At 36.9% G+C, this 12,162-nt stretch overlaps 1 protein-coding gene across 1 annotated transcript in view; it reads right to left on the reverse strand.

The window, feature by feature from the left end:
- Window positions 1–12,162, reverse strand: part of ST3GAL3 (ST3 beta-galactoside alpha-2,3-sialyltransferase 3) — a 191,092-nt gene that overhangs the window by 43,833 nt on the left and 135,097 nt on the right. Inside the window, exons 7-9 of the mRNA XM_070939627.1 lie at window positions 9,771–9,834; window positions 5,639–5,734; window positions 3,413–3,599 (exon numbers count right to left, since the gene is read on the reverse strand). Of these exons, the coding sequence (XP_070795728.1) occupies window positions 3,413–3,599; window positions 5,639–5,734; window positions 9,771–9,834 (347 nt within the window). The remainder of the gene's footprint in view (window positions 1–3,412; window positions 3,600–5,638; window positions 5,735–9,770; window positions 9,835–12,162) is intronic.

The raw sequence follows: 12,162 nt of genomic DNA on the forward strand, positions 1-12,162 counted from the left end.
TCAAATTTGTTGCTCTACCTCACCCAATTGACAATCACAAAATATCAAAGAGACATGAACATTTTAGTAGTATACTTAACAACCCATGAGTTGTTGGGTCCTCCTTTCAGAAAGAGTAAAGAATAAGAGTAAATAAGAGTAAGACAATGATCATGGGTAAGCAAAATAAAAGCAGTGAGATGGGAACAACTTCTGACTTCCTGATAGCTTCTCTTTGACGTTGCTTGTGGGAAGCTGGCAGGGGGCATCAGAAATCCTGGGGAACTATTTGTTGCTTTGATGGGGAGAGGGTGATTGTGAAGAAAACTGCACACTTACTCACCATCCCAGTGTGTGTCCAAGGGCCCCTTCCTTCAGGGAAAAAAAAGACTTACCTGTCGACTGCTGGCACCCCCCACTCAGCCTTATTTCACCAGCAGGCATCCAAATTGTTCTCTTCTCTCCCTTTCATCCCTTATTGCCCACTACCATTGAGATACAGGTAGTCCTTGACTTACAAATATTCGTTTAGTGACAATTTAAAAAATTGGCACTGAAAAAAGTAACTTATGACCCGTTTTCACACTTAACAACTGTTGCAGCATCCCCATGGTCATGTGATCAAAATATGGATGCTTGGCAACTACTTCATATTTATGACAGTTTCCATGTCCTGAGGTCATGTGATCAACTTTTGTGACCTTCTGACAAGCAAAGTCAATGGGCAGGCCAGATTCACTTAACAATGGTATTACTAATTTAACTGCAAAGATTCACTTAACAACTGTGTCAAGAAAGGTCATAAAATGGGGGAAAACTCGCTAACAAATGTCTCACTTAACAACATAAATTTTGGGCTCAATTGTGGTTTTAAGTCGAGCACTACCTGTATTTCAAATTTCAGCCTCGATTCTGAAGCAGACAATCCCTGCTTACCTGTTAGATCTTGCCACCGGCTGAGGAGGTGCAGGGGCCAGAGGGAGGTGGGTAAGAGGGTAGGGATACACCCCTCTCCTTTTCCCTTGCATCACGGGACCTATGGGTTTTGGGGAAATGTAGTTGAATGGAGCAGTGGAGCTGAAGGGGCCAAATTTCTCTCCTGTAGGAGTCATAGTTGCCAGATTTTGGATGGATTCTTTAAGTTAGCCATCTGAAGTATGCTGATTCAAAAACTGTTACCCTATAATACACCATTATACCTAATGGTAGATTGCACTTGAAGGTTTCAAAATATCAAAGATATACAGTTTTAGTAGTATATAAAGAGGCAGATTGCAGCAGGATGAAATAAGCCTTTTTTTTTTTTTTTGATCTTCCAAGAATGTTTCTTGACATATATTGTAATGCTTCTAGATGTATCTGGCAAAATTAGCTCACAAAAACAAGAAAAAGGAGGTGAAGTAAAGGGAAATTTATGTTCTAGTCTCCGTGTGTATTAATACCTTCTGGAAATAGTCGGCTTGACAGATCTGCTTTCTGCCTCTCCCTCTGCTTTTCCCTCATGACTGTGACTCATTCTTAAGCATCTAGAGAGCCCATTTCCTCTTTGGTGCAAGATGGATTAGTTTTAACCTATTTGGATTGTGCATCAGCTTTCAGGGTGAAAGTGCATGTTTTTGTGTAGCTTTTGTCTAATGGTAGTAAGGAATTCAGATGTGTGATGACAAACAATAGTGAATGAGGAAGTACCAGTGGTCATAATAAGCTATTCACAAGGAAAGGTTCGTTACTACTTCACACTGCATTATACCCTAGTCCACCTCTTTACAAATACTGAAAGGTCTATATGACTCTAAAGGGAACTCAGCCAATAATCTCTCTGAAAATTATATAAGCGGAAATAAGAAATATGGGGGCAGCAATATTTTCCTCCAATAAATATGGAATTTGTGTTCACACGATCACTTTGTATCTCACATTTCAAATACAAATCATGATTAGTCTCCTATATTATATAAAATGGGGAATTTCTCTCATATCTTCTTCCACTAAAGGATGTCTAGAAGGAGTATTTTGACTAACACTACGCCTTGTTTTCTTTCCTAAGCTATGCAACTTTGAACAATAATTATTCATATCCCCAAAATACATTGGTCACTAAACTGATGCACATAAAGATTGAGAGGGCAAGGAAGCACACCTATTCTCATTCCCTTGATGAAATACAACTGAACCCTACTTGATCCTCAATGCCTTCCCTGCACCATGTGACTCACAGATGCCTGTGCAACAACAGATTTTTAACGTGGCTGCACTTGCAGGCAAGTGTTCACTCACTATCAGACTTCCACAAATTAAGACTATACCTTGATGCCACCGGCGCTTCCTCTATAAATTCATGTTTGGGCAGCTTATTGGTGAAATTGGGTATATTCAAGTAAGAGGAAATTACCAATATGCAAATAAACATTTGCCCTTGCTTGACTTCTTGGCCAACACAAAGCAGATGTTGAAGGAGAATCTGCAGATGAAATCTTTTTTCTGAAGCAAGGAATTATATTTGAATCAACCAACTAAATAGTTTGTTTACATAAACCGAGCTAATCTTGGCAGGATCTGTATTTCTGAAATATATTTCTGCTGGATATATCCTAATAAAACAGATGTAAAAAGGACAATAATTCCCAACTAAAAGCACAGTTGTTCCCTGCATTTGCTATTAAGCTAACACAACATGCTCTACTAACACAGCATAGTATACGTTTCAAATAATTGACAAAGAACAGAATGTAACTTGCAAGAATAAAAATAACCTACAAAGATTGAGAACACAAATAAAAATAGTTTCATCATTTTATATTCAAGTACAAATGAAAACCTCTATAAAAATCTATTTACATATGGTTTCTAAAAACTGTATTGCTTAGGATGCATGATGTAGTCAATCACCAAATATATCATCCAGTCTTTAGTCTGAATTTATTACTCGTGGCTATTTGTATTCATTTATCAATCTGATTATTGACTTTTATCAGCAGGTAATTTGCAGAAATATGGTCTTTTCGGTCTATCATTATCAATTATTTGTTATGTGTTACCGCCCCAGCTTTCTTATTTCTTCATTAATAACTTCAATTGAATTTAATAAACTCTAACAGCCAGGTTATTTGGGGAAGAACTCAAGACCTAATGTTAAAACAGATGCAATTCCATAGAAATAAGTGTACAAGAAGCATAAATACTGAGCCGATAACTAAGTTCTATTTCAGAGGCTTCTGCAGAAAACTGAGATTATATCAAAGTAACAGCACATGTGAGGTGATGTCATAATACAAATTCTGTCCTTACATGTAAACAACTTCTAATGCAAGCTGCAGCTTTTGTTGTCACTGTAATCACATATATTTTATCATTTCATTTCTTTGGACCTCAATGTTGTAATTATAAGTGAATAACCCTGAAAAATCTGAGGGAAAAAAACACCTTATCTTACCACTTTTTCCTTATAAACAATGTACTTTAGCCACTTGAAATCCTGCCACTTGAATCCTGCCAGCACAAATAGGGAATCCTTCTCATACTGCTCCGGTTTCTGGATAGCCCCTTCTGGATATGTTATCCGCATTGTTGTCTTGCCACCAACATCTTTTTCAAAGCCTTTCACTGGAGCAGAATTCAGCCTTCCGGGAGATAAGAGAAAAATTATGAACTGTATTTATACTAGAGTTCAAATTTTTGTGTAGCAAAAATCAATGTCAGGAACTCCACTACAGTAAAAATTGCAAAGGCATCACACTCAAGTTATTGAGGATTGTTACTGCCAATAAAGCAGTAAGCGGTAAATAAAGCAAAAAACAGAACTTCCTGATACTGCCATTAGTTTACACTATAAATGGTCTATTCTTTGGAGACAAGATATGTGATTATGTGTTGTATGGAGAAAGGATTACCGATAATATTGGCAGAATAGGTTTATTTTTTATTTATTTATATTTCACATTCCTGAACTGCCATTTCCCTCAAAGAAGGACTCTGGGCAGTGTATAATAAAACCTCAAAATATGAAACAGCATATAAAAATTAAAATGTTAGAATTAAAAATTTAAAGCGGTATAAAAATTTTAAGGAGGCAAGAATAATTAAACCCTGTTAAAGTCATGTTATTTCGGGAGTTTTCAATTAAACCAGGGAAGAAGCAACAAATTCCTTTAGCAACTTGATACTTCCCAGCTATTACTACTAACAAAACCAGCAGGTTCTGATAGGTTCTGGAAAACCGGTAGTGGAAAGTTTGAGTAGTTTGGAGAACTGGTAGCGAAAATTTTGAGTAGTTTGGAGAATCGGCAAATACCACCTCTGGCTGGCCCCAGAATGGGGTGGGAATGGAGATTTTGCAATATTCTTCCTCCAGGAGTGGGGAGGGAATGGGGATTTTGCAGTATCCTTCCCTTGGACTGGGGTGGGAATGGAGATTTTGCAGTATCCTTCCCCTGCCACGCCCACCAAGCTACATCATGCCCACCAAGCCACGCCCACAGAACTGGTAGTAAAAAAAATTGGATTTTACCACTGGTGTGAATGTGCTTTTGAAGAATATATTTAAAAAACTGGAATCTATCACCATATGAATTACAGAGTTATCATGCATAGGAGGTAGTAAAAGGCCATAATTACTGAATCCTGGCAAGGCACTCCAGAACTTACAATTTTGGATGACTGATACATGTTCACTTTTTGTTTATGTACTGGTGCTCTATTGTCATAAGTGAAAAAACAATACAACTTTGAGTGGCCAAGATTTAATTTATTTAAAAGTTACATTGAGTATTTTCTATAAATGGAACTCTGGAATATAACCTCTGCAAATAATAAGGTTCACTTGTATCATTACTGCCTATATTGAAACAAACAAATTGCAGGTCAGGTACAAAAACATTAAATGCAAGATCACATCAAATGCAAAGTGTTGTGACATAAACTCCAGAAGAAAGCTATTTCTATCTTCCTTGCCAAGAATCCCATTTTGAAATAATTTTGGAAAAGAGTTTCTTTCATTTGAGTGCATTGGAAAAACCTTGAAGCCTTTCCTTTTATTACCTTCTAAGCTGTTCCTAATCCTCAGCAGTTGTGGTGCAGTAAACAAATTTGGTGTAGGAGGGCTGGGCCTTTTAACTCTTTAATCATTCTTTCTGCAGTGTAGCAACTGCTCCTTAGAATTAACAACTGCATGTATAATGCAATATCTTCAACAGCATGTTGGCTATCAATTATGCCTAATATTAAGCAAAATAGGTTAATACATCCTATTTTGGGTTGGGAATTAGGGAAGCTTGAAATTGATCACATCTGGGAGGCACCAGACTAGGAAGATGGAACTAATATGAGAATCATATCATTAGGATTGTTTCAATGAAGATAGAATAATGGATTCTAATCAACAGATCGTTTCAAATGCTGAAAAAAGAATCAAGTATTCAAACGTTGAATAATGGATGGCTGTTATTTTTGTTAATTTCACTTTTTCTGCTATTTATAGCAATATGAATGGTCATCTAGGTGTTGATTTTATATCAACACCTAGATGACCAATGATTGATTTTATCTAGATTGTATATATATAAACACCTAGATGACCAATGTGCAGCTGTCATTCATATTACTATAAATTGGAAAATAGCCCGTACAATATTTTCTCTTCTCTTTTGCTGAAACAACTCACCTGATAACAATGTCATAGTCATCAATTTTCAAGCCCAGAGATTTGTTTGCTAGAATGCCACCATTTCCCACAATAATACATCGTCGGCAGCTAAGACTGGAAAGGAAACAAAAGAACAGCTGTTAAACATCAAAATGCATAAGCACATAGATATTTCTGGTCCAGATCTGAGCCAGTCTCTCCTAAAAGAATCAAAAAGTAATTAATTCACAATTAAGAGAATGACCCTTGATAGTAATACACTGAAGGAATTGGTTTTGGAAGATGATAGACATAAGGTTATGTAAATAGACATTCTAGAATTCTAGAAATTGGTTGGCCCTGTTTATCTGTTTTAGTCTAACTCTGAACTTGCACATGAACAGTTTATGATCTCTTCTTACAGTTAGACCTTGGCCAATGGCCAGGTCTTGATTTATAACTGAGCCCTTCCATCTCCTTGTGGCAATACAAGTAGTCCTTGACTTACAACTGTTTGTCTAGTGACCATTTAATGTTACAATGGGGCTGAAAAAAGTGACACCACCATTTCTCACACTACAACTGTTTCAGCATTCTATGGTCATATGATCAAAATTTGGACGCTTGACAACTGATTTGTATTTATGACAGTTGCCGTATCCCAGAGTCATATAATCACTTTTTGCCACCTTGGTGACAAGCAAAGTCAATGCTACTAACTTAACAACTGCAGTGATTCACTTAACAACTCTGGCAAGCAGGGTCGTAAAATGGGGCAAATCCACTTAACAAATGTCTCTCTTAGCACCATCAATTGTGACTACCTGTAAGTTGAGGACTACCTGTAATAGGATCAATTTGGTTTCTGTGTACTCCATGGATGTCTTTTTGCAACATTTTACAAAATTTACAGGACTGTCGAAGTAACTTTCAAATGATTGTAGCTTGTCAAGGATACCAATAAAGGAGAATATTTGTAGGTCTGGGTTGAAATGAGGGGTCCTTGGTGCTTTCTGAGCTTGGTTGATTTCTTGCAGACATTTTATCACTCAAACTACTGGTAGGTAACACCATCAGTGCTAATGATGATATTACTAGTTTGGATAATGAAACGTTTGCAAGAAAACAACCAAGTTCAGAGGGCACCAAGGACCCCTCATTTCAAAGATACACATGTTTTTCTTGGCAACATATTGCTACAGATCAAATGTAAAAGACATTGTAAAGTACTGTAAATAATAATATACATTTGATTTTTAGCAATGGATTGCTGTACATTTGAATTTGTCTGTTTTTACAAATTCTGGACAAATGTTCTGATTTTCCCTCCCTCAATTTATATATCAATAACAGACTCTCTCAACACAGAGACACCTATTTTATCAAAACATAAATAAAGTAAGAAAGGAGAAAATAAAATACTGTAGGATGATCTAAATTAGACAGTTCATATGCCATATATACCTTCAGCACAAGTAGATTATTCCACACCAAAATTTGGCAGCAAAATGTTTGAAATATGGTGATGATTTTTTGATCTGTAATACCAATTCTGCCACAATCCCTGACAAAAGGCCATACATTTCCCAACATTGCAATTTCAGACTGTTTTTTTGGGTTTGAAAAGAACTGGAAATTAAGTGGCTTTCTTTCTTGAAGGTCTACTCCCATTCTCATTCTTAAAATCTGCTACCCTGCCTACAAAATAATTTGCCTTCGGTAACTTTACTGAAGATCAGATGGCTGGACTGCAGTCCCTGATCTCTCAAATATTGACTATACCTGCCATAAATATAAAGATGTGTGGAAAAACATTGTAATTAGTCTTAAAAGAGCATGACCATAAAGCAAAAAGTACAAAATAACAGTAGACTGCCAATTATGAAGCTATAGTTACATAAAAACATTAGAAATATTTGGGAGCACCTAATATAGTGCCTGAATTTGCCTCTTGTACTTTACTAAATCTCAATATGTATTGTAATTTCTTTTTATTGATTGAATCATTAATTCATTTAAGTATATGCTGCCTCATTAATGATCCCAGTCAACTTAAACTCATGAAAATAATAAGGCATAGAATTAAAATCACCTTTAAAAAACCATAATCACTACCCTATCTTACATTGCCACCAATGAAATGAAACCCTCTTCTGAAAAGCAGTGCCTTAATGGATTTTTTGAATGCAACGGAGAGGAAGGCAATGTGACCATGAGGCCACAATCTGTTTCTTGTCTCCTATTCCCTTAATGTGATTTATTTCATCCCTATTCTCAGTCAAAATTTTTCTTCAATTTTAGGATGAGAAAATGGTTTTACTTCAATCCTACAACTGGAAAAAGTTGAAAACAGCATTTGATTATCTGATTATAGAACAGGGGTTAGCAACCTAGAGTTCATGGGCTGTATTACCCATTACCCAAAGTCATCCAGCCCACAATCTCAATAAAAAATATGAACCCCGAAGGAGGAGACAGCAACTACCTGTTCATCTGCTGATGTGCGCACTCTCTACCTCCTTGACTATGAAGTTGATTTGGTGATGATTTCACTAGCCACCCTTAGTGCAGATGGAGCCACAAGTCCTCTGCCTGGTACCAGTGAGAGTGAATTGTGAAGTGGAGAAGGAAAAGGAAATCGTGATGGTGGCATGGCCTCTGATCCTAACCAAGGGAATGTTGCCAATTCCTGTCCTATAATAATAACCTCTCAATGTAATGAATTAATGGGAAGAATATTCATATATCTATTACATGTGAATCAGATTTTTTTGCATGTGTGAAATAACCTAATGCATAAATGGTGATGGGATTTAGCATATCCATAAAATGGTGGAAGGGGTTTTGTCCAATCAATAAAATGATTGTTTACTAGCTTGTGAGAAAGCTAGTTTCATAAATTTCACTATTGTTGTTGATAAGTCACTTACAGTATTGCTATTTGTACAACCTTCATTTCTCACCTGTATATATACTTCCTGATCTCTTCTATTTCTTTCTCTTTCAATTTCATTGCAAATATACCCCAGCTGCAGTAAATCAATCCCAGTGCTTTATGCAGTGGATTGTTCACTAATCAGAATGTTGATTTTTCAGTGTCTTTGGCAATGCAAGATAAGTCATGAACATTTTCTTTAGAAAATGAGGAACATCTGATGATGAAGAGAAAATCTGACAGAACAATGATTAATGGAAAATACAGAAAAGTGTAAAAACTTGGTACAAAGTTAAATTCAGAGAACACTAGAAGGTAGTGTTCTATTTAACCATGTGGAAGTAGGACTTATTACAACTATGAAATTGAAACATGTTTGATATTAAATGTAAAACAGCATTCTTCAACCTGTCAGATGTATCCCATTGTAACTTCCATAATATCTAACAGCAGGACTATAATGGAGTTGAGGTACCAATGTAACTGAAGGCTGCAAAGAAATATGGGCATATAGCATTCGGAAAAATATTTAATGCACATCATCTAAATAAACATCACCAACTCAACCCTGGGGGTCTGTAGTAAGAAATCCAATAATTAGCCCTTGTTGCTGCCCACAAATTATAAAAACCAGATTGTTAGTTTGTTAGAGGGTTGGTTAATGAGAACGTGATAAACTATCAAATAATATATTGTAAAATGTTACAAATTCATAGTTGGGGAATTGTGGCAAGTTAATCCATTTAAAAGAATACATCGGAAAAAAAGTTCTTGAAAGAACATGGGCTTATATTTTGAAAGGAATGCAATCAAGCAGATTAAATTGCCATTACAAAAAGCTGTGAGCTTTAGCAGGTAAACCAGTCAGGAAATCCATCCAGAACAGTTAATTTTACTTTATTGTAAGGCAACATTTACAAAACCTTATAAGTCTGAAAGTACAATGCCCAGTCCATCTCCTTTACATCCCAAGAAATTATGATGGGCCTCTTCTGAGCTTCTTGCCCACCTACTATCCAACTGTGGACTATGTTGTCTCTTATCTGACCATTCCCTAGACAGCCTCTCTGGGCCCATTCTCCCAATGTCATTCCCAAATGCCATTATATCAGCTGTAGAAAAGTATCTATTTTATTAACCCCAAGAGCTGTAATAGGAACTCTTCTTTAATCCTTATTTATTCAGAATTAATACATACTGTATATCTCACAGGCCAGAACTAGCAAATCTACTCACCTGTCAAGGGTTGGAGTAATGTGGTAATTCTTCGTTACTGACAAGATAGCTTTGATTAGATTATCTGTAGAGAAAGAAAGAATACTTTAAAGTGAAACCATTTCAAGGATTTTGCAAAATTCATAAGTGGGGTGGATAAAAACTTCAAGATCAAAGTGAATGCTGAATAAATCTGCACCTTAGGTTTAATTTATAACCCTACAAGAAATCAGAAAAGGAATAGCCAATATAAAATACAGATAGTCCTTAACTTACAACCACAATTGAGCCCAAAAGTTCTGTTAAGTGAATCACTGTAATTGTTAAATTAGTAATACAGTTGTTAAATGAATTTGGCTGCCCTATTGACTGTCTTTTCTTTCTTTCTTTCTTTCTTTCTTTCTTTCTTTCTTTCTTTCTTTCTTTCTTTCTTTCTTTATTTATTTATTTATTTATTTATTTATTTATTATTGAATTTATATTGCCGTCACCCATGGCGACTCAAGGAGGCTTACAGAATATAAAACCACATTTAAAAGAATAAAAACTAACAAAAAGAATCAAATAAATTAATATAATACAATATAACAATATCATCCCCCACCTCCTACCATCCGCCCCAGTGACAGCAGATCACATGAGCCATTTAATGGGGTCCATCCTGCTCTGGGTTCCCCAGGCCCGCTGGAAGAACCAGATCTTCAGTGTCTTCTGGAAGAGTATTAGAGTGGGGGCCATTCTAATCTCTGGGGGAATGATGTTCCAGAGAGAGGGACCCTTCTTCTGGGTTTCACCAGGTGTACCTCCCTCGGGGATGGGACCCGCAACATTCCCTACCTCCCCGCTCTGATGGGTTGAGTAGATGTGACTGGCAAGAGACCTCAGATAACCCGGTCCCAAGCCATGAAGGGCTTTAAAGGTGACAACCAGCACCTTGAATTGCACCTGGAAGCAAATCGGCAACCAATGCAGCTCCTGCAGGAGAGGTGATACATGTGCACACCCGGGTCTGCACAAAACCATGTGGGCCACTGCATTTTGAACCAACTGGAGCTTCCAGATGCTCTTCAAGGGCAGCCCCATATAGAGCACATTGCAATAGTCAAGACGGGAAGTGACTAGGGCATGAGTGACTGTGAGTAGGACTATTGCTCCAGGAAAGGACGTAACTGGTACATAACCCGCAGTTGCGCAAAGGCCCTCCTGGCCACAACTGCCACCTGCTCTTCAAGCAGGAGTCGTGAGTCCAGGAAAATCCCAGATTACGCATGGGGTCTGTTTGGGGTAGTGCCACCCCATCCAAGATCAAAGGTGGCAATTCTCCCTGAGCCAATGAACCCCAAACCCAGAGCCACTCGATCTTGCAAGGATTTAGTTTCAACCCGTTGCTCCCCACCCAGTCCCTAACAGCCTCTAGGCACTGTGAGAGGGAGGAGATGGCATTACTTAACTCACTTAACTTTGTTTGTTAGAAGGAAACAAAAGGTGATCAAATGACCCTGGGACACTGCAATTGTCATAAAATGAGTTAGTTGCCAAGCATCTGAATTTTGATCACATGACTATGGGGGTGCTGCAATGGTTGTAAGTGTGAAAAATAGTCATAAGTCATTTTTTTCAGTGTTGTTGTAACTTTGCATGGTCACTAAATGAACTCTTGTAAGGACTATCTGTATTTTGTGAAGTATTTCCTCACATTTTTCTCAGACATACTCCAGCTGGAATTAATTGAATAATAAACTATCTTTTTCTGTGTACTGTGAGTTGAAACACAATACAAAAGGAGAATTTAATCTGTAAATCTGTTTAGCTAGGAGAGCAATACAAATGAAATTATTTATTTTGTAATCATGGGCAGCCATTATTATAATAAGGGAAAAAAACTGCAAACACACTGTATTCAATGTCACCATAGTATACATTTCTAATAATCCCACAGGTATATTTAGCCTCTAGTATATTGGTATGGTTTATCTCTACCAAGCAAAAGAGCAAGCAACAACATATACCTGGAGATGTGTTGATACCCACCTCTATGCCACAGGTAGATATTTCTGGAGAAAACCGTTTTTCAAAAAAGTGTTTTTATAAGAACTACACAATTTTAGATGATGCATATCATCTCTATAAATGATAAGCAGGATTCACCCAAGCTGCATGACAAGGAAGAACAGATGCTATGCCTCCTCCTCAACCACGATACCAACACACAAGGTAAGCCAAGTTATTACTGGTATCTGAGCAGAAAATCCCAGAAATATTCCCTCACTGTCTTGTCAGTAAAAAATACAGAAATAATGCATTAAGTAGCCAGTAACTTGTCCTTTTTTTGAACCCAAATTCAGTAGTAAAGCCAGTTTAGTTAAGAACAATCATACAGTATATTAGCTTGTTGTGACATTATTTTTTATTT

The sequence above is a fragment of the Pituophis catenifer genome, unplaced genomic scaffold, assembly GCF_029215685.1.
Source record: "Pituophis catenifer annectens isolate HBS135680 unplaced genomic scaffold, rPitCat1.0.hap2 SCAF_3, whole genome shotgun sequence".
Lineage (NCBI taxonomy): Eukaryota > Metazoa > Chordata > Lepidosauria > Squamata > Colubridae > Pituophis > Pituophis catenifer.